Raw genomic sequence first — 23435 nt, forward strand, 5'->3', positions numbered from 1 at the left:
TCTCGGATCACTGCAACCTCCACCTCCGAGGTTCAAGCGATTCTCCTGCCTCGGCCTCCTGAATAGCTAATTAGCTGAGATTACAGGCGTGCGCCACCACGCCCGGCTAATTTTTTTGTGTTTTTACTGGAGATGGGGTTTCACCATGTTGGTCAGGCTGGTCTCAAACTGCTGACCTCATGATCTGCCCGCCTCAGCCTCCCAAAGTATTGGAATTACAGGCATGAGTCACAGCACCCAGCCATACTGTTGATTTTTCTAGAATTCACCCCTCCTCATTAGGATGTAAGTGCCTCAATGGCAAAACTTGAGTTTCATTCACTGCTGTAGACATATCTCAAACAGTGCTTAACCACATGGAATGTACTTAATAAACAGGCTAGTGGTTATGAGCATGAACTGTCTGGATTCCAGTCTGTGCTCTACCACTTGCTAGCTGGTGAACTCAGGCAAGCAACCTAAACATTCCATGCCGGTTTTCCCATCTGTAAGTTGGAGATAGTAATAGCACATACTTTGCAAGCTTATAGTGAGTATGCAGTTAATGTTCATAAGGCACTTTGGAAGAGTGCCTGGTCCATAGGATGGGCTAGTGAGATGTTTGATCTCTTTTTGTTAATATATATTTTAATGTTACAGTTCTTTGGTATGAAAAGGTATGGCCCCTACTGAAAATAAATAAATTCACAAGAAAATGTGTAAACCTCTACACACCTAGTTACATTACACGTAAACATATATAAAGCAAAAATGACAGAATTACAGAAATAATTTGTTAACCCACCATGCTAGTGGAAGACTTTAATATACCTCTATCACTAAGGTCGAGAGAAAAAAATAAAGTACATATTGAAAAACACTATTAGTTTGAGTACGTATGTCCATCCTGTATCCAAAAATTAGATACATAGTATACTGTTTTCAAAGAATCATGGAGCACTTATAAAAATAAACCAATAAACAGGATTAACAGTTAGATACTGCATTCACCTGGAAGCTAACAGAACACCACCCCGCCACCACACACACACACACTCACTCTCTCTTTGGTTTTAACCAATTAGTGGTTACTTGTGATCATGTAAGAAGTCTAGTAATATGCAGAACAGAGCCCATGCGGCCAATCAAAGGTTTTTGAAGAACTCAAATCATTGTGATTTTTTCGGCACTTCTGTTTTTTTTTTTGAGACCGAGTTTCACTGTTGTTGCCGCGGCTGGAGTGCAATGTCAACCTTGGCTCACTGCAACCTCCACCTCCCAGTGGCAAGCGATTCTCCTGCCTCGGCCTTCTGAGTAGCTGGGATTACAGGCATGTGCCAATACGCTTGGCTAATTTTGTATTTCTAGGAGAGACAGGGTTTCTCCATGTTGGTCAGGCTGGTCTCAAAACTCCCCACCTCAGGTGATCCTCCTGCCTCGGCCTCAAAAAGTGATGGGATTACAGGCATGAGCCATACTGTGATTTTTATCATCGTAGTGAAAAAAAAAAAAAAAAAAAAGGCTCTTTTAACTCTATGCTTTGTGTCCACTTTCCAAAAGAAAGAATGAAAATAGATGAGAATAAGCCAGACGGTGTCTCACCTAGTGCGTTAATCCTACTTCTTGTAGCCAGCAGAGTGGGACAAAGCCTGTCTAAGCTTCAGGAAAGCCTAGTACACTGTCTTTTTTTTTTAGATGGAGTCTTACTCTGTTGCCTAAGCTGGAGTGTGGTTGTGCGATCTTGGCTCACTGCAACCTCCACTTCCCAGGCTCAAGCGATTCTCCTGCCTCAGCCTCCCAAGTAGCTGGGATGACAGGCACCTGTCACCACACTCGGCTAATTTTTGTATTTTTTTTTTTAGTAGAGACGAGGTTTCACCATGGTGGCCAGGCTGGTCTTGAACTCTTGACCTCAGGTGATCTGCCCGCCTTGGCCTCCCAAAGTGCTGGGATTATAGGCATGAGCCATGGCGCCTTTTCAATACTGTTTTGAAAATACAGTATTGAAAATACATTTTCAATACTGTTCATTGACAACTTGTTTTTTTCGTTAAATAGGGAGAATGAACATTAAGAAACAGTATTTGTGCCAGGCATGGTGGCTCATGCCTATAATCCCAGCACTTTGGGAGGCCGAGGTAGGTGGATCACGAGGTCAGGAGATCGAGACCATCCTAAGACAGTGAAACCCCGTCTCTACTAAAAATACGAAAAATTAGCTGGCCATGGTGACGGGCACCTGTAGTCCCAGCTACTCGGGAGGCTGAGGCAGGAGAATGGCAAGAACCCAGCCTGGGTGACAGAGCGAGACTCCATCTCAAAAAAAGAAAAAAAAAAAGAAAAAAAGAAACAGTATTTGCTATATTAGGACAGAAAGAGAAAACAATCAAAGTCAAAAAGTCCATGTACTCTTGACAAAATGCTATTAGATTAGAAAAAAATATATCAAATATTGTCTGATTTTTTTTTTTTTTGAGACGGAGTTGTGCTCTTTTGCCCAGGCTGGAGTGAAGTGGCACAATCTCAGCTCACTGCAATCTCCGTTTCCCAGGTTCGATTGATTCTCCTGCCTCATCCTCCTGAGTAGCTGGGATTATAGGTGCCTGCCACCACACCCGGCTAAACTTTGTATTTTTTTAGTAGAAGCGGGGTTTCACCATGTTGGCCAGGCTGGTCTCGAACTCTTGACCTCTGATGATCTGCCCGCCTCAGCCTCCCAAAATGCTAGGTTTATAGGTGTGAGCCACAATGCCTGGCAAATACTTTTTTTTTTTTTTGAGACGGAGTCTTGCTCTGTTGCCCAGGCTGGAGTGCAGTGACGCAATCTTGACTCACTGCAAGCTCTGCCTCCTGGGTTCACGCCATTCTCCTGCCTCAGCCTCCCGAGTAGTTGGGACTACAGGCGCCCGCCAACACGCCCGGCTAATTTTTTGTATTTTTAGTAGAGACGGGGTTTCACCGAGTTAGCCAGGATGGTCTTGATCTCCTGACCTTGTGATCCACCCGCCTTGGCCTCCCAAAGTGCTGGGATTACAGGCGTGAGCCACTGCACTGGCCTCTAATTTCTGTTATAACAAACTAGATCACTCAGGAGCTGTTTGGAAATACCTTTCTGAATATTTGATGTATTGATGTTTTAGAATTATAATAAATATACTATATATAAAATGAGGTAATAAGATTTTCAGGACAGCTATAGCCATAAATACTTAAAAGATGGAAAATTAATGAGCTAGTGGCCCAACCTACAAATGAGACACTGATGAAGATAATTCTACATACATAGCACTTATACCTTTTGTTCTCAGTATAAGTTATCATGTGGCCACTCAGATAAGAGGTGAGGCATCCTAACATCAGTTACGTTCCTAGGGTTTCCTCTATGAGTTCTCTCATGTGTAAAGGGAGGAATCACTGAAAGATTTTCTGAAAATAATACACTCATGGGTACTGCATCCAAGGAACATTTTCATATTTTTCCTAATGTAAGAGGTATCACTGAAAATATTCCCTCATCCTTTATCTTAAGAAGTTCTGGCTGGGAGTGGTGGCTCGTTCCTATATTCCAAGCACTTCGGGAGGCTGAGGCAGGTGGATCACTTGAGCCCAGGAGTTTGAGGGCAGCCTGGGTAACATGGTGAATCCCCATCTTTACAAAAACTAGACAGGCATGGTGGTGCATGCCTACAGTCCCAGCTACTTGGGAGGCTGAGATGGGAGAATCCCAGGAGGCAGAGGCTGTAATAAGCCAAGACTGCACCACTGCACTACTGCCTGGGCACAGATGAAACCCTGTCTCAAAAAAAAAAGAAAAAAAAAATTAAAATAAAATAATATATAAAATAAAAAATTACCTCCACTGATTTCATGGCAAGCTTTCCAGATGGTTCCGAATGTCTACTGTTCATACCTTGTGTGGTGTTCTTCCGCATTGTATCAGGATTGGTGTGTGTGACCAATGTAACGGGGACATGAAAACACCTCTCTCTGAGGCTAAGTCATAAAAGACATTATGCTTTCTGTGTTGGCTCCTTTAGATCACTGGCTTTGGGGAGAAGTCGCTTCCATAAAGAAACTTAGCCCTGTTGAGAGGCCTACGTGGTTGGGAAGTGCAGGTCCCTTGGAAACAGCTAGCATGCACTTGTCAGGCATGTGAGTGAGCCATCTGGAAGTGGTCCCTTCACCAGTACAAATTCTGGATGATTATGGTTCTGCTGACATCTGGACTGTAACCTCTTGAGAGATCCTGAACTATGGAGCTACATTGTTTCTGAATTCCTGACCTACAAAAACTGTGAGATAAGTGTTTGTTGTTTGAAGCCACACAATTTTGTGGGGTAATTTGTTACACAGTAGCAGGTAATTCATACATCTGGTGAAGAGTTCTTTCATGTTATCTGAGGCATGAAAGATCAATGAATGCTTTTCCCACAGTTACTGAATTCACATCTGCCTAATATGCCTTCTCATATGCACAGAAAGGTACGAGTTACTTGTGAAGGATTTCCCACAATAATTACATTCATGGGGTTTTTTTCCAGTGTGAGTTCTCATGTGTTTCCTAACAGATGAGAGAACATTAAAGGCTCTTCCACAGTCTCTGCACTCATAGGATTTCTCTCCATTATGTATTCTCCTGTGAACTGTAAGAGAAAAGCTATTGGTGAAGGATTTCCCACACTCATTACATTTGTAGGGCTTTTCTCCAGTATGAGTTCTTACGTGCTGTGTCAGATTCGAGCTCCTCCTGAAGGTTTTCCCACAATTGTGGCATTCGTAAGGGTTCTCCCCTGTATGAATGCTATAGTGCAAAGAAAGAGATGACCCTGTGCTGAAAGCCTTTCCACACTGATTACATACATAATGACTCTCCCCCATATGAACTCTCTTGTGCCTTGTGAAGATTGACTGAGTGCGGAACTCACGACAACACTGGTTACATTTGTAGGGTTTTTCTCCGGTGTGAATTCTCAAGTGCGGTCTGAGGTATGAGGAATTGCTGAAGGTTTTCCCACAGTCACTGCATTTGTAGGGTTTCTCCCCATTGTGGATTCTCTTATGAACAGTAAGGTAAGATTTGCTGCTGTAGGATTTCCCACATTCATTGCAGTCGTAGCGTTTTTCTCCAGTGTGAATCTTCTTGTGCCGCAAAAGGGAAGATTTTGTGCTGAAGACTTTAAAACACTCATTGCATTCGTGGAATTCTGCTCCGAGATGATTCCTCTCCTGTTGATTAAGAGATGACTAATAAGTACCATTTATAATATTTTTATTTATTTATTTATTTGAGACGGAGTCTCCCTCTGTCGCCCAGGCTGGAGTGCGGTGGCCAGATCTCAGCTCACTGCAAGCTCTGCCTCCTGGGTTTTACGCCATTCTCCTGCCTCAGCCTCCGAGTAGCTGGGACTACAGGCGCCCGCCACCACGCCCAGCTAGGTCTTTTTGTATTTCTTTTTTTTAGTAGAGACGGGGTTTCACCATGTTAGCCAGGATGGTCTTGATCTCCTGACCTCATGATCCGCCCGTCTCGGCCTCCCAAAGTGCTGGGATTACAGGCTTGAGCCACCACGCCCAGCCCATTTATAATATTTTTAACATTGAATGCTGTCAGAGGAATTTCCTCTCCTAGGAATTCTGTTGTGTATCATAGTATTGGAATTAATGTTTTTGCCACTATGAGTGCTGGTACATTGCTTCTGTCAGTTTGAATTCTTAGCATTTAAAAAAGATGGATTCTTTCCGCAAGTCTTTATCATATTCACAGTGTATTTTCCGATAAATTTAAGGCTAATTTCTTTTTCAAATACCCAATATCTGACTCAGATTACTGGAAATACTTACTTGTGGGAATTCTCAGGAAAAACACGTTTGGGGCTAATGCTTTTTTCCAAATTCAAAATAATTTCACAGTATCTCTTTGGAGACATGACTTTCTCTTGGAAAAATGACACTTTCCTTTAATAAAGCCACTCTTTCTTTTTTTTTTGAGACAGAGTCTCGCTCTGTCGCCCAGGCTGGAGTGCAGTGGCGCGATCTTGGCTCACTGCAAGCTCCGCCTCCAGGGTTCAAGTGATTCTTCTGCTTCAGCATCCCAGGTATTTGGGATTACAGGTGTGCACCATCACACCCGGCTTTTTTTTTTTTTTTAGTAGAGACGGGGTTTCACCATATTGGCCAGGCTGGTTTCCAACACCTGACCTTGTGATCCACCCGCCTCGGCCTCCCAAAGTATTGGGATTACAGGCATGAGCCACTGCGCTTGGCCAACAAAGCCAGTCTTTGTGGCTTTTCTCATGTAGGGCATTCTCCTACCATGAAAAAAACAGAAATCACCCATGTTAGTCTTACCATTTCCATATTTCTAGATTGTTCTTTTTGAAAAATATGCAGCTCAGGAGTTAACCCGTTGGCTTTAAGCGGATTCTCCACATCTGAAACAAGTTAAAAAGAAATTTAAGTTGATAGAAAAGAGGCAAATTTAAGTTGATGGTGAAATGGTAAAATGCATACATGGGTGAAGGCAGAATCTGAGAGGTGAGGGTTTTTGAGAAGGGATTCCATGAAAGATACGGCTGTGACAATTTTAGGCAATGTTTAAGAAAGACTCTAGGAAGACTGAGATTGATGTGGACAGAATGAAGGAATTGTCAGGAAGGCAAGGTAGACTGAAACTGATCAAAGAGTTCATAGGAGACTTAAATTTCAGAAAAAGAGACATGTCTTTTTTTCTCCCCTGAGGCCTAAGTAAAGTGCGAGATGACAGAAAGTTACAGTCATGAAAGTACGTGGGGCGGGGGCTCAGACCAAATGTTCTTGGCCTTCTTGGGAAAAGGGGCATTTACGCAGTTCTCTGACTGATATTTCCTAATGTATTATAATACTCCCATCTTCTCAGTCCCTGGCCAGAGCTATTCCTCACAAGGACTTATATCCACCTGGTGCTCACCTGGACATGCACCTGGGAAAATTCCTCTCTCTTCTGTCATCACTTTATCTTCTTGCTCCAACTGGGAGATCAGACCAGGTTTATCAACTTGGTTCCCTGTACATGGAGAAAAGACACATGATGGAAGAGGACTGTGCAGCAGACAAGCTCCCCATGAAACTGCAATCAGTTCTGAAGGTGAAGAGGTGTGACTTCAGGAGCAGAGGAATAATTAGGCCAAAATTGAAGAAATATAGCAACTGTCTTTCACACACATACACAAAATCACAAGCAATATCTAGGGTGGTTGCAGGATAACTGGTCCCAGAAGCCCCTGTCCAGGTTTAAATACAGAATCTGAAAGCCCAGAAGATTTAGCTACAGAGAATATACAGTCAGGGAAAGAAGGAGATCTTCATTTCGTGTGGATAGCATTAGACAGACAGCTCCATGAGGGTGGGGACCACGTTGCATTCTTCACTGTACACCCACATCCCAGCACAGAGCTAGGAACAGAGGTGCTTACGAAGGACTTAAAAGAAGTGATGTTGGTGAAAGTAGTGGAGTAGGGAACTCCCCAACTTCATCCCTTCATAGAAACAGTAAGTAAATGGGCAAAAACAGAACCAGCTTCATTGGAGCTCTTGAATGTTATCAAAAGTTTACAGCCACAGGAGAATGCCTAATCGAGACAAACAGCCGAATCAGGGTAAGAGGGATTTGTGACATTTTAACTGACTCTAGCCGCACACTCTATTCCCCATTTGCGTTGAAGACAACAACCTGTGTTTCTAGTACTGAAGGGAACAGAATGCACCTTATTCTCAAAAACCTGTGGTTGGTTGTTCTGACCTGTCTGCTGGCTCCCTGATGGGCTGGATCAAAGGGCTTCCCTTTATTTATCAACTCCAAACTCTCCCAGGTCTGAAGAGGCTACACCTATGGAAGCTGGAGGGTGGAGAGGGAAGCGTGTCCCAACACATCTAAAGGCAAATCAGCCACTGCTGAAGGGGGCAAGGGAAAACTGTGAAGCAAACAAGACTAACCAAAAAACCTGGGAGGAGAAGTGGGGAACAAGATGCTCGGGGGAGTAGAGCATCTTCCCACACCTTTTTTATCACCCCCACAAGATGGAGTCTTACTCTGTTGCCCAGGCTGGAGTACAGTGGTGTGATCTCAGCTCACTGCAACCTCCGCCTCCTGGGTTCAAGCAATTCTCCTGCCTCAGCCTCCCAAGTAGCTGGGATTACAGGCATGTGCCACCAGGCCTGGCTGATTTTTTTGTATTTTTAGTAAAGATATGGTTTCACCATCTTGACCAGGCTGGTCTCGAACTCCTGACCTCAGGTGATCCGCCCACCTTGGCCTCCCAAAGTTCTAGCATTACAGGTGCGAGCCACTGTGCCCAGCCCTCCACACATTTCTAGAAGGCCATGTTCATACCCAGGGAGCAACACATGCTCAGAGAAGATCTGAGAAGGCACCAAGCCCTTACCTTTGACTGACCTTCAGGCTCTGCATAAGAAGGAAGTGAAGGCTAAGTCAGAGTTGTAAAGTGCTTTAGCTGAGTTTTGAAGGCATGCTCCAACATGTAATTCAGATCCATCGGTAAAGACTGGTCATCTTTTGGGTTCCAGGTATTTAAGAAAATCTCTGACAAATTAATCGCAAGCTGAACATTAAGCTAATAGAACAGAGACTTCAGTGGCCACATATGACAAATATAGACATTACAAAATTCGTTCAGAAATGTCACAAAACAAAGAAATAATACCAACTACAACAAACCTTGGGGAGGGGGGAAAATCAGATTTAAAGAACTGCCGTATTGTAATATTCTGAAAGTAGTTTTCAGCAAATAAATTATGAGGCATGTAAAGAAACAAAAAAATGGGCTGGGCGTGGTGGCTCATGCCTGTAATCCCAACAATTTGGGAGGCTGAGGTGGGCGGATCACGATTTCAGGAGATCGAGACCATCCTGGGTAACACGGTGAAATCCTGTCTCTACTAAATATACAAAAATTAGCCAGGTGTGGTGGTGGGTGCCTGTAGTCCCAGCTACTCGGGAGGCTGAGGCAGGAGAATGGCATGAACCCGGGAGGCAAAGCTTGCAGTGAGCCGAGATTGTGTCACTGCATTCCAGCCTGGGCATCAGAGTGAGACTCCGTCTCCAAAAAAAAGAGAAAAAAAAAAAGAAACAAAGAAATGAAACTGCATTATAGGAAAAAAGAAATTAACAGAAATTATCCACAAGGAAACCCAGTCATTGGATTTGTTAGGCAACAACTTCAACTATTTCAAATATGCTCAAGGAGTTCATGGAAACTGTGTACAAAGAACTAATGAAAACCATGAGGATGAATTCTCACCAGAGAAAAGCATAAAGAGATGGAAATTATAAAAAGGAGCCAAATAGGAATTTTTAAATGGAAAAGTATATATTATCTGAAATGAAACATTTACTTGAGGGGTTCCTCAGAAGATGTGATCAGGCAGAAGAAACAACAGTGAACTTGATGCCAGGTCAATTAAGATTGCCTGATCTGTAGAGCAGAAATTAAAAATCAAGGGGAAAAAAATGAGCAGAGCCTAAGAGACCCGGAAGACACCATCAAACATCAGAATACACATAATGGGGGCCGGGCGCGGTGGCTCAAGCCTGTAACCCCAGCACTTTGGGAGGCCGAGACGGGCGGATCACGAGGTCAGGAGATCAAGACCATCCTGGCTAACACAGTGAAACCCCGTCTCTACTAAAAAATACAAAAAAACTAGCCGGGCGAGGTGGCGGGCGCCTGTAGTCCCAGCTACTCGGGAGGCTGAGGCAGGAGAATGGCGTGAACCCGGGAGGCGGAGCTTGCAGTGAGCTGAGATCGGGCCACTGCACTCCAGCCTGGGTGAAAGAGCAAGACTCTGTCTCAAAAAAAAAAGAATACACATAATGGGAGCTGCTACTGGAGAGGAGACAGAGAAAGGAGCAGAAGGAATAGATGGAAAAATTGGCAAGGTGCGGTGGGTGACGCTCTAATTACAAGACTTTGGGAGGCCGAGGTGGAAGGATCACCTGAGGTCAAGAGTTCGAGACCAGCCTGGCCAACATGGTGAAACCCTGTCTCTACTAAAAACACAAAAATTAGCCAGGTGTGGTGGTGTGCGTTTGTAATCCCAGCTACTCAGGAGGCTGAGGCAGGGAGAACTGCTTGAACCCAGGAGGCAGAGGTTGCAGTGAGCTGAGATCGTGCCAGTGTACTCCAGCCTGGGTGACAGAGTGAGACTCTAAATAATGATAAAAAAAAAAAAAGGAGGCTGGGCGCGGTGGCTCAAGCCTGTAATCCCAGCACTTTGGGAGGCCGAGATGGGCGGATCACGAGGTCAGGAGATCAAGACCATCCTGGCTAACACGGTGAAACCCCGTCTCTACTAAAAATACAAAAAACTAGCCGGGCGTGGTGGCGGGCGCCTGTAGTCCCAGCTACTCGGGAGGCTGAGGCAGGAGAAGGGCGTAAACCCGGGAGGCGGAGCTTGCAGTGAGCTGAGATATGGCCACTGCACTCCAGCCCGGACGACAGAGCGAGACTCCGTTTCAAAAAAAAAAAAAAGGAATACATGGAAAAATAATGGCCAAACATTCCCAAATTTGATGGAAATTATAAGTCTATACATCAAAGCAGCTTAAGGATCTCCAAATAGGATACACTCAAAAAACTCACACTGAGATACCTTAAAATTAAACGGTCAAAAGCCAAAGACAAAGAGAAACTCCTGAAAAATAGCAAGGCAGAAATAAGTCATCATGTACAAGATTAACAGCTGATTTCTCTTCAAAAACCATGGAGGCCACAAGCCAGCGGGATGATGACATACACCAAGTACTAAAAGAAAAATATCAACCGAGAGTTCTATCTCCCACAAAACTGTCATTCAAGATAGTGAAAAGGCAATCCATTGAATGGGAGGAAATATCTGAAAATGATGTATCTCATAAGGGTCGAGGATCCAGAACATATAAAGAACTTTTACAACTCAGTAACAAAAAGGCAAACAATGCCCCCCAAATGGAAAAAGCACTTGAATGAACATTTCTTCGAAAAAGATGTATAAATGGCCAACAAGCACAAGAAAAGATGACCAATCTCATCATTTTTTTTTAGGGAATAGAAATAAAAACCCCAATGAGACAGACACCCACAAGAATGGCTATCATCATTTTTTTAAAAAAAGGAAAAGAGGCGAATGTTGGTAAGGATGCAGAGAAATTGTAATACATTGCTGGTCTCATACATTGCTGGTAGGAATGTAAAATGGTGTGGCAGCTGTAGAAAAGTTTGGAGGTTCCTCAACACATTAAACATAGAATTAACACAGGACCCAGCAGTTCCACTCCTAGGTAAATACCCAAGAGAAAACAGGTGCTCAAGCAAAATCTTGTACATGAATGTTTATAGCAGCACTACCCACATTAGCCAAAACATGAGAACAGGCTAAATTTCCATCAGCTGATGAACTGATTTTTATAAAAAGTGGTATATACACATAATGGAACAATATTTAACCATAAAAAGAATGAAGTTCTGATATGTGCTACAACACGGCTATACTTTGAAAACATCAGCCAGGCGTGGTGGCTCATGCCTGTAATCCCAGCACTTTGGGAGGCTGAGGTGGGTGGATCACTTGAGGCCAGGAGTCCCAGCCTGGCCAACATGGTGAAACCCCATCTCTATTAAAAATACAAAAATTTGCCAGGCGTGGTGGTACATGCCTTTAGTCCCAGCTATTCGGGAAGCTGAGGCAGGAGAACAGATTGAACCTGGAAGGTGGAGGTTGCAGTGAGCTGAGATCACACCACTGCACTCCAGCCTGGGCAACAGAGCAAAACTCCATCTCAAACAAACAAACAAACAAAATACAGAAAACATTATGCTAAGCAAAAAGTGAGACACAAAAGACCACATGTTATATGATTCCATTTATATAAAATGGCAAGAGTAGGGCCAGGAATGGTAGCTCACATCTGTAATCCCAGCACACTGGGAAGCTAAGGCAGGAGGATCACCTGAGCCCAGGAGTTTGAGACCAGCCTGGGCAACAGGCAAGACCCTATCTCTACAAAAAATAAGCAAATCAGCTGGGCGTGGTGGTGCGCACCTGTGGTCCCAGCTACTCAGGATTGTGCCACTGCACTATAGCCCGGGTGATGGAGGGAGACACTGTCTAAAAACAACCTCCTCAAAAAGAAGAGACACATCTGTAGAGACGGAAAGGTTAGTGGCTGCCAAGCTGTTCGGGAGGGAGAAATGGGGAGAGACCACTTCATGACTACGGGGCTTATTTCTGGCATGACAGCTATGTTCTGGAATTAGTGGTGATGGCTGTACCACACGGTGAACCTACGAAAAACCACCGAATTGGGCACTTTAAAATAGTTTAAATGGTGACTTTTGTGTCCTGTGTTACCTCAATTCAAAAAAAAAAAAGAGAAACAAGACTTACTTCCTGAGTCATTAAATAAATGCAGGAATGACATTAGGCTTACCCAGGGAGGCCAGGTTCCGGAAGTTCTCCAGCATCACGTCCCTGTACAGTGTCCTCTGGGCAGGGTCCAGCAGCGTCCACTCCTCCTGGGTGAACTCCACAGCCACATCCTCGAAGGTCACCAAGCCCTAAGGCATTGCAGACATCACAGCTTAGCCAAGGACCACCCCCACCAACGTGCACAGGAAGAGGGGCCAGCAGAACAGAGCCAGGGCTAGGGAAACCTGAGCACGAGATGTGGGGTGGGGTTCCGAGCTCCCCTCCCTGGCTTCTGAGCTCAGCCCTCAATGCTTGTCTCTTTAGGCCACTCCCAGGCCCAGTGTCCAGTGTCCAGTACCACAGAGCAGCCGTCTTTTCTCACTCAGACTGGGGGCTCCTGTGATCTCACTTCCCTCGGTCTCCAGGGGAGCACGGACGAGCCCGTGACACGGCAGAAATCAGAGAAACACTTGGTAAGTGAAGGAATGATTGTCATGTCTTTACTTGGCTTTCCCTTAAAACTCTCAGGAGCACGTGATGTACTTAGGGACCCTGGAGGGAGCTCTGAACCTGCAGTACATGTTGACACACACTGTTATTTTCCAGGCAGCCCTCACTCAGAGATCCTGGGATGCCTGAGGAGCGAGTTTGGCCGTGAAGGTCCAGGCCACTGAAAGGCATTGAGTCCAACCTTCTGGCTGAAGGAATTATGATCTGGAAAAAGGAACATCTAACTTACCTTTAGCCGGCGTGTCAGGAGTTCATCAACCAGCCCTCCACCCTCTGTGTGTCCTTCTCGCTGAGAGGCTGGGAACGGGGAAGACAGAGCTGGAGGAGGAGAAATGAGTCCCAGGAATCCAGACCGGCCCTGTGCCCACTCACACACCTGGAAGCTCCCCCACCTGCCTGCGACTGACCATGTCCCCATGCATACACAGTCACCCACAAAGCATCCACCTCTACTGCACACAAACACCCACGGACAGCAATCCAAGGAAACCAGAGCATGGCCCTGCTGCATCCACGCCAGGTAACAGGGCTCAAGGTCTGACTGCACTTGGGGAAGGGATTATTCCCACTTCACAGATGAGGAAACTGAAGTTCCAAGGGTGTCACTGTGTTTTTATCAGGTTCACAGAAAGAACTAAAGGGAGAATTCAAAAGTTCCAGCACATTCACCACAGAGGCGACATCCACAGACACCCAAACGCCTAAGTCCCAAATCCCGAGAGCCGCCCGATCAGATACCGAGGACCTCTGGGCCCTGGGGCGCCACTCCTGCCTCACCGGCACTGCCCAGCTCACTCCTGTCCCATGCTGTGGGTCAGAGCCTTTCAAGCCTGGACTCTGAGAAATGCCAGGACCCCACGACTCACCAGCAGTCGGGGGCAGGACGACGGCCGCCATCCTGTGACTCCGACAGCAACAGGGCAGCCGGGAAGCAGGACGCTCCTCCCTTATTCCGCAGGGCAGCCGGGAAGCAGGACGCTCCTCCCTTATTCCGCAGCGCTCTCAGGAAAGCACTCTGGAAGAAACGGGAACACTCTGCCTGGGTCACCCCTCTCCAGCCCGTGCCCTGCCTCGGTCACCCCCTCTCCTGCCCGTGCCCTGCCTCGGTCACCCCCTCTCCTGCCCGTGCCCTGCCTCGGTCACCCCCTCTCCTGCCCGTGCCCTGCCTCGGCCACCCCCTCTCAGCCCGTGCCCTGCCTCGGCCACCCCCTCTCAGCCCGTGCCCTGCCTCGGCCACCCCCTCTCAGCCCGTGCCCTGCCTCGGCCACCCCCTCTCAGCCCGTGCCCGGCCTCGGCCACCCCCTCTCAGCCCGTGCCCTGCCTCGGCCACCCCCTCTCAGCCCGTGCCCTGCCTTGGCCACCCTCCCTCCTGGTTTCCACCTTCCCCAGCTCGGATGTCACTGCCCCCATTTCGGTTGACTTTCTCCTCCCCACCCCGGACTCTCGCGCCAGCCCAGCAGAGCTCCAGCCATTTTCTATCAGAGACCCTAGACTCCTACAACTTCTAAGAATCGATCTGTAAGATACACAAATAGAAGAGTCGTGTGAGGTTATTCACTGTGGCATTATAGTGCACCCATTAAAAAAAGAGAGATCTCTAGATATCAACAGATTATTATCCTCAGTACATTGAAGGGGAAAAAAAGTACCAAAGAGTATATATGGAATGTTTCCTTTTTTACAAGAAAAGAAGGGCTGTGTGTGTGTGTGCGTGTGTGTGTGTATACACACAAAGATGAAAGTGGCCAGTGGGTCGTGGTGGCTCCCGTCTGTAATCCCAGCACTTTGGGAGGCCAAGGCGGGCGGATTGCGAGATCAGGAGATGGAGACCATCCTGGCTAACGTGGTGAAACCCCAGCTCTACTAAAAAATATATTAAAAATTAGCCGGGCGTGGTGGCACACACCTGTAATCCCAGCTGCTCAGGAGGCTGAGGCAGGAGAATGGCGTGAACCTGGGAAGTGGAGCTTGTAGTGAGCCAGGATTGCGCCATTTGCACTCCAGCCTGGGCAGCAGAGCGATACTCCGTCTAAAAAAACAACAAACAAAAAAAGAAAGTGGCCAAGGGTGTGCATGTGGGAGGGGTTGGCGAGGGGGGCACAGTCTGGAGTTAGAGACCTGTAAGAGTGAGTTTGGGCCAGGTAGACAAAACAGAGCTGTGGAGGGTGGATGGTGCTCGCTATTCATGGAAGGCAGGGCCACTCAGTCTCTCTAGGAATTTGTATTGAGATGCAGCATTCAGGCCCTGGCGTCCTAGATCTCTTGCCCAGGGAATTTATCCTGGGTGGCCCCCATACCCCCAATGTCCGAGGAGGGAAGGATTGGGAGAGGAGTGAATGGAGAGCCATTCCCCACAGGCCAGTTGTTCGCTGGTACTTGGAGCCAAGCAGAGATGGGCGGCTCTTTCCCATTCCTGCCTGCAGCCTCACAGCCCCCACCCCCCACAGCCCCCACCCCCCAATACAGCTGCCAAGTGTCTCTGACATTTGGTCTCTGTGGTTAGCAGAATAACACCACCCCCAAAATTCACATATACATGTGAAAAGTTTATATATTTGTACTTATATGTAAAAGCCTGAGTTTTAGTATTATGACATGCAAGAAAATCTGTATTATGGCTGGGCGCAGTGGCTTACGCCTCTAATCCCAGCACTTTGGGAGGCCGAGGCGGGCGGATCACCTGAGGTCAGCAGTTCGAGAACAGCCTGGCCAAGTTGGTGAAACCTTGTCTCTACTAAAAATATATTTAAAAAATTAGCTGGGCATGGTGGTGGGCACCTGAAATCCCAGCTACCTGGGAGGCTGAGGCAGGAGAATCGCTTGAACCCAGGAGGCGGAGGTTGCAGTGAGCCCAGATCGTGCCACTGCACTCCAGCCTGGGCGACAGAGTGAGACTCCGTCTCAAAAAAAAAAAAAAAAAAAAAATCTATTATTTCTCTGTAGTTCCACGTATTTCTAGTTGTTTATGAGTGAGGTCTTCCAGCAGCTGTGTTGCACAAACGGTAGACAAGAGAATTTTGCATAGGTGAGCCCCTGGTGGGTCCGCCCCCTTTTCCCTCCCAAGTCCAAACCAGGCGTAGCATTTCCTCACCCAGTTATTCCTCTCGAATCCCTTCTCCAGCCCTTGGGTCCCGACGCTGACCCTTCATTCACGTTTTACTGATGCCTGCCCCAAGCTGGGTGCTGCAGATGGACGGGAGGAAGATCCCTGTCAGCTAAGAACTGGCTTTCCGGGACTGGGACACACACAGACCTACTGCTGCATGTCAGAGTGATATGTGCTGTGGCAGAGGGGTGCGTGGCAGCCAACCCAGGATCTGGGAGGAAGGGGACTGGGAAGCCTGGGAAGGAAAAACACTAAAAACATTTGAGTTGAGTCTTGAGAGTCGAGGTAGGGTCCTGCTCAGTGGGACGTGCACGTGCAGAGGCAGGAAAGCAAGCGGCTGAGGCCACCAGGTTCACAGTTTAGAGCACGTGGACAAATAAGGGGCCAGAGGACAGGGGAAAGGTTGTGTTTCGAAAGGTGTTATCAAGAGTGGTGAGGAGCCTGGAGGTGAGAGGCAGTGCAGAGCCAGCAAAGGCTTTTCAGGCAGGGGAGTGACTGAAGCAAATTTATCTTTCTTTATTTTGAGACAGTCTCGCTCTGTCGCCCAGGCTGGAGTGCAATGATGAGATCTCAGCTCACTGCAACCTCTGCTTCCCAGGTTCAAGCGATTCTCCTGCCTCAGCCTCCCAAGCAGCTGGGATTACAGGCGTCCACCACCACGCCCGGCTACTTTTTGTATTTTTAGTAGAGACAGGGTTTTGCCATGTTGGCCAGGCTGGTCTCGAACTCCTGACCTAAGGTGATCTGCCCGCCTCAGCCTCCCAAAGTACTGGAATTACAGGTGTGAGCCACTGCACCCGGCTGTATTTTTACTTTTAATTTTTTTTGAGATGCAGTCTCGTTCTGTTGCCCAGGCTGGAGTGCAGTGGTGCCATCTTGGCTCACTGCAACCTCCACCACCTGGGCTCAAGAGTCACCACACCCAGCTAATTTCTGTATTTTTAGTACAGACGGGGTTTCACCATGTTGGCCAGGCTGGTCTTGAACGCCTGACCTCAGGTGATCCACCCACCTCAGCCTCCCAAAGTTCTGGGATTACAGACAGACTTGAGCCACCACTCCTGGCCACAAATTATCTTTTACAACAGCCGTTCTGGCTTCATTGCAATGGACAAATGGAAGAGACTAGAACAATGCCGCCCAGCAGGGCTTTCTGGGATGATGGAAATGATCTTAATCTTCGCTTTTCAATAGGGGCATCAGCCATATGTCGCTGTCAAGCACTTGAAATGTGGTTAGTGCAACTGAGAAGCTGAATTTAAAATTTCGTTGAATCTTTTTTTTTTTTTTTTGAGACAGAGTCTCGCTCTGTGGCCCAGGCTGGAGTGCAGTGGCGCAATCTCGGCTCACTGCAAGCTCCGCCTCCCAAGTTCACGCCATTCTCCTGCCTTAGCCTCCCGAGTAGCTGGGACTACAGGCGCCCGCCACCTCGCCCGGCTGGATTTTTTGTATTTTTAGTAGAAACGGGGTTTCACCGTGTTAGCCAGGATGGCCTCAATCTCCTGACCTCGTGATCTACCTGCCTTGGCCTCCCAAAGTGCTGGGATTACAGGTGTGAGCCACAGCACCCGGCCAATTTTATTGAATCTTAATTGGTCTAAATTTAAATTTAAACAACCACATGGACTAACAGCTACCTTATTTATTTATTTATTTATTTATTTTTGAGAAAGTCTCGCTGTGTCGCCCAGGCTGGAGTGCAGTGGCGCGATCTCGGCTCACTGCAACCTCCGCCTCCCAGGTTCAAGCAATTTTCCTGCCTCAGCCTCCTGTGTAGCTGGGACTACAGGTGCCAGCCACCATGCACAGCTAATTTTGTATTTTTACTAGAGATGGGGTTTCACCATGTTGGTCGGGCTGGTCTCAAACTCCCGACCTCAGGTGATCCGCCCGCCTCAGCCTCCCAAAGTGCTGGGATTACAGAAGTACAAGGAATTACAAGGGTGCACCACCGCACCCGGCTTAGCAGCTACCTTATTATACAGCACAAGTCTACAGGCTGACAGGCCAGTTAGGAAAAGAAAAAAATAAAAGAAAAATTGAGATATCTTAGAAGGTTGGAAAAAAAATTTGAAAATAGCGTTTACATGTTTATTTTGTGTACTGATTTGCATATAGCTATATTTACTGACTTACACACATACTGTCACACACCCCTTAGTATCCTTCTCTTGAATAGAAGCCATCAAACAAATAATTTTTAAAATACCCTCACTCGTGGCTCATGCCTGTAATCCCAGCACTTTGGGAGGGAGTTGGGCGGATCACCTGAGGTCAGGGGTTCAAGACCAGCCTGGCCAACATGGCAACACCCTGCCTGTACTAAAAACACAAAAAATAGCCGGGCATGGTGGTGCACCCTTGTAATTCCAGCTACTTGGGAGGCTGAGGCAGGAGAATCACTTGAACCTGGGAGGCAGATGTTGCAATGAGCTGAAATCACACCACTGCACTCCAGCCTGGGCAACAGAGTGAGACTGTCTGAAAAAAAAAAAAAAAAGATACCCTCACTCTCAGTAATTCCTTGTGTTTACAACCTGAGCACAGGAAAAATCCATTCGCAGTTTTTCTACACAGTAGAGTATTGCAGCTTACAAGTTCTACACGGTACTCACCTGATCATATGGAAATCCATGGATCAGTGAGGATAGGTGAATCTTGAGGCTGGTTTCAACACAAATCTGAGCTAGAATGATACTTTTCTTGTCTGAAAAAAAAAGGGCACAAAAATGGCTTACGAGGCCTTTTGTAGGGAGTAATATGTATGTATAATAAAATGTATTTATTGAGAGTAACACAGTTGTTGCACAGAAAGACCACCCCATTCACTTAAAAACATTGATTTAGGCCAGGCACGGTGGCTCACGCCTGTAATCCCAGCACTTTGGGAGGCAGAGGCAGGTGGATCACAAGGTCAGGAGATGGAGACCATCCTGGCTAACACAGTGAAATCCCCTCTCTACTAAAAATACAAAAAAATTAGCCGGGTGTGGTGGCGGGCGCCTGTAGTCCCAGCTATTCGGGAGGCGGAGACAGGAGAATGGCATGAACCCGGGAGGCGGAGCTTGCAGTGAGCCGAGATCGCATCACCGCACTCCAGCCTGGAGCAAGACTCCGTCCCCCCAAAAAGATTTAAATAATAAGAACCCAGGCTACTGGCTCTGCCTGAATTCCCCAGATTCCTATCCGGCCATTTGCTCCCTAAAATGGGACAAGGGGCTTAAAACTGTTTGCATTTGACTTGCTTAACTCATTTGGCTGGAGATTTTATGGTGACTCCAGATGCTCTAATTCGTAACTTTAGGTCTTATAAGTGACTCAGCTGAATTCTAAATAATTTCCACAGTGCATTTAGGACTGCAGAGATTTTAATGCCCTCCATCAGGGTTTCCCAACCTGGGCACTACTGACATTTGGGGCTGGATGAGTCTTTGCTGGCGGCGGCTGCTTTACGCGCTGCAGGACGCTGAGCTGCTAGAATCCCTGTCTCCACCCTCTAGATTACAGTAGTAGCACAGTCCCTTCTAGCCTCCATTTTGTGACATTCAAAACCGTCTCCAACTATAGCCAAAAGTCCCCTGGGGCGCATAATCGCCCCGTGTGAGGGCGACAGGGGCGCGGGGCCCCGACACCGGAGGAAACAGCAGCTTCGGGCTGAACTGAGGGTACAGCCCGAGGCCTCAGGGGCAGAAACCCGGCTCCCGGGAGGGATGCAGGGACCGCGGCTGGGACCCCTCTCTGGACTCGGACTCACGGAAACCCAGCACCTCTCCCGGCGACCGAAAGACTCTCTCCCAGTCGCTGCAAACGCTGCTCTTCTCACAACACACACCTGCAATTCCGCTTCCGGTCTCCGGCTAGCGGCGCTGCACCTCCGCTTCCGGCTTCAGCTGGTCCCAACCCAAAATGCGGCGTGTCCGGGGGCCCCGGGTTCAGGCTGCAGGTGCAGCGGGCGGGCGGGAGCAGCGGCTGCGCACCCCAACCTCGGGCCGAGGTGTTCCAGTTTCCTTAGTTATTAATAGAACAAGGTTGGGCCCTGGCCAGGGATAGCCGCGGAGGCGGGGTTGTCCTGGCGCAGGTCTGTGGTAGGGTTGGAGGCGGAACTAGCTCCTGAGCGGGACTGCGGGCGGTACCAGGCTTGGAGGCGGGGCTGAGTGTGGGCGTGGGCCAGTTCCGGGGCCGGGAACCAACTCTGGGGCGGGGCTGCGGGCGGTACCAGGCATGCGGGCGGGGCTAACAGGTCAGAGACTTAGGGGGCGGGGTTGTGGGCGGGCATTAGGTTTGATGGGCGGGTCTGGCGGGTTAGCATCAGGTTTGGTGCGAGAGTATGTGGACCAGATAAGGCAGTGATGGGGCATGGAATGCGGTTGAGCTAAGTGGCTGAGAGGGCAAGGCTTTGGGGAGGCCAGTTTTTGGGTGTAGGGCTTCTTGTGGATTTTAAAACTGTTCAGGTAGCAGGATGCAAAATGAACTCAAGTTTACTTCAGTCCTTTCTCCACATTCACTGCCTGTTAAAATGATATAGCCACACATTTACGGCTTGTGTGCGTCGTTTGTTTGTTTTGAGACAGGGTCTCACTCTGGCCCAGGCTGGAGTGCAGTGGTGCAATCGTAGCTCACTGCAGCCTCGACCTCCTGAGCTCAAGTTATCCTTCCGCCTGGGCCTCCCACACCACCAAGCCTGGCTATTTTGTATTTTTTTGTAGAGAGGAGGTCTGTATTGCCCAGGATGGTGTAGAACTCATGGCCTCAAGTCATTCTCTCCCACCTTGGCCTCCCAAAGTGCTGAGATTACAGGTTTGAGCCACACCACACCCAGCCTTTTTTGTGATTTTGAGCTTTCTAATTTCTTTCAAAAATGGGATCATGTATGCATCTTTCTCCCATCCAGAGGGGGACGAGGGGAGGGAGAGCTAGGGAGGGATGTCTCCAAGCGAAAGCCGAAGCTGATGAATTGTCTTGTGCACATCTGGATCTATTGAAAAGAGAATTACATTTCTGGTGGAGAAAATAGGTATTGGATTCATAGGAAGAAATAAAAAAGGAAATTTTAAAATTTAAGAGATCAAAAGAAAAAATGAAAAAAAATTAACATACTACTTGTTACATCTCTGGCTAAGGTTTAGATGCTACAGATGGTAAATATGGATGTCATAAAATGATAAACATTGAATTTTGATTTATCCAGATTCCTTAAATGATTATGTTTGGTGAGGAAAATTAATTTTACAGTATGTAAGAGTTATGTGCGGCCGGGCGCGGTGGCTCAAGCCTGTAATCCCAGCACTTTGGGAGGCCGAGACGGGCAGATCACGAGGTCAGGAGATCGAGACCATCCTGGCTAACACGGTGAAACCCCGTCTCTACTAAAAAATACAAAAAACTAGCCGGGCGAGGTGGCGGGCGCCTGTAGTCCCAGGTACTCGGGAGGCTGAGGCAGGAGAATGGCGTGAACCCAGGAGGCGAAGCTTGCAGTGAGCTGAGATCCGGCCACTGCACTCCAGCCCAGGCGACAGAGTGAGACTCCGTCTCAAAAAAAAAAAAAAAAAGTTATGTGCTAATTGTTTCGGAGAAGAAAGTAATTCAATATAGTCTAAAGCTAATAAATGAAAAAGCAGGATAAATACCTAACTTACAAATATGTAATTACTATCAGGAAAAAAAAAAGTTGATTCCAGGAGCAAGGCTACAGGGTGAGGAAGAGAGCTTTTCATTGCGAAAATTAAGGTATTATTTGAGATCTATGTGTGAACACATACAGCCTGAATTTGTATGCAAAAGGAATCGCTAAACCCTAGGAAAAAAATATGAATATGATTCACTTTACAACAATAGAATGTATTTGAAAACTCTGGAATTCAATAATTAAAAGGAAAAAAACCCAAACACCCTATGGCCATCCTAGTGGACAAATGAATGGGACATTACTTTCCAGCCTGCATGGTAATAAACAGTTTTACATACATTATCCGTAAATGTTTTCACAGAGACCTACAAGGAAGGTGTTAGTATCACTATTTATAGATGAAGAAACATATGGTGGTCTGTGTGCTAAATTGTTCATATTTCATAGTTCTTAATGTTGTTTTATTTAGAAGTTTGTAATTGGATTTTTAAAATTAATAAAATAATATGTACTCATTCTCACAAATATAGAGTATGTAAAACACAATTCCCTTTCCTGGTCAGGCACGGTGGCTCATGCCTGTAATCCCAGCACTTTGGGAGGCCAAGGTAGGTGGATCATTTGAGGTCAGGAGCTGGAAACCAGCCTGGTCAACATGGTGAAACCCCGTATCTACTAAAATAACAAAAAAATTAGCCGTGGGTGGTGGCACATGCCTGTAATCCCAACTACATGGGAGGCTCAGGCAGGAGAATTGCTTGAACCTGGGATGCGGAGGTTGCAGTGAGCTGAGATCACGCCATTGCACCTCCAGACTGGGCAACAAGAGTGAAACTCTGTCTCAAAAAAAAAAAAAAAAAAGCTGGGCACGGTGGCTCAGCCTGTAATTGCAGCACTTTAGAAGGCCGAGGTGGGAGGATCACGAGGTCAGGAGATCGAGACCATCCTGGCTAACATGGTGAAACCCCGTCTTTACTAAAAATGCAAAAAATTAGCCGGGCATGGTGGCAGGCGCCTGTAGTCCCAGCTACTCAGGAGGCTGAGGCAGGAGAATGGCGTGAACCCGGGAGGTGGAGCTTGCAGTGAGCCGAGATCGCACCACTGCACTCTAGCCTGGGTGACTGAGCGAGACTCCGTCTCAAAAATAAAAAATAAAAAAAACTAAAAAAAATTAAAGTAAAAAATAAAATGAAATAGAATAAAACTCCTTTTCCCTTGTCTAATATGAGCTTGAGGTGACCATTACTATAGTCCCCATCTATGAAAAATTAAACTTATGCATGTAATAATATAATTTACTACATAAATACTAGAAAAACATTTTATCACAATATATATTCCTATGTTTAGAGTTTTAAAATAATTTTACAAAAAAACTATGATACTATATACTAATTTTTCTGGAGATTACTTTAAAAAATTAACAGACTGTGGACTTTTTTCCAGGTAGATATGAGTGTTTAGCCAAGTCTTAAATAAGTGGTATGGTATTCCGATTAATTGCTGTACCAGAATTTATTTGATCACTCATCTACTAACACATAGTCATATTATACAGTCTTTTTCTTTTTTTATATTTTTAAAAAAGAGGCAGGGTTTTACTATGTTCCTCAGGCTGGTCTTGAACTTCTGACTTCAGGTGATCCACCTGCCTCGGCCTCCTAAAGTGCTGGGATTACAGGAGTGAGCCACTGGACCCAACCAAATAAATCAGATTTAATATATAGACAAAGATGGATGCGTACCTATAAAAAGTATTGTTAGAAAGTTTAA

General features: G+C 46.7%; 1 protein-coding gene across 10 annotated transcripts; it reads right to left on the reverse strand.

Moving 5' to 3' along the window:
• Nucleotides 1-4360: 4360 nt before the first annotated feature.
• On the reverse strand, nucleotides 4361-20147 carry ZNF557 (zinc finger protein 557). Of its 10 annotated transcripts, none has more exons than XM_033196902.1 (9): nucleotides 19869-20147; nucleotides 18652-18743; nucleotides 13912-13945; nucleotides 13797-13872; nucleotides 13160-13227; nucleotides 12443-12569; nucleotides 6926-7021; nucleotides 6328-6410; nucleotides 4361-5205 (listed from the first exon to the last, which is right to left on the reverse strand). In XM_033196902.1, exons 4-9 carry the CDS (start codon nucleotides 13825-13827, stop codon nucleotides 4423-4425), a joined length of 1188 nt encoding a protein of 395 aa, XP_033052793.1. In that variant the 5' UTR covers nucleotides 13828-13872; nucleotides 13912-13945; nucleotides 18652-18743; nucleotides 19869-20147; the 3' UTR covers nucleotides 4361-4422. The 10 variants fall into 10 exon arrangements, with proteins under 10 accessions (XP_033052793.1, XP_033052791.1, XP_033052790.1 ...); XM_033196900.1 differs by having other exon boundaries at nucleotides 4361-5208; XM_033196899.1 differs by having other exon boundaries at nucleotides 13160-13248.
• Between the last annotated feature and the right edge of the window lie 3288 nt (nucleotides 20148-23435).

This window comes from Trachypithecus francoisi, unplaced genomic scaffold (assembly GCF_009764315.1).
Source record: "Trachypithecus francoisi isolate TF-2019V2 unplaced genomic scaffold, Tfra_2.0 Lachesis_group5, whole genome shotgun sequence".
In the NCBI taxonomy this organism is placed as follows: Eukaryota; Metazoa; Chordata; class Mammalia; order Primates; family Cercopithecidae; genus Trachypithecus; species Trachypithecus francoisi.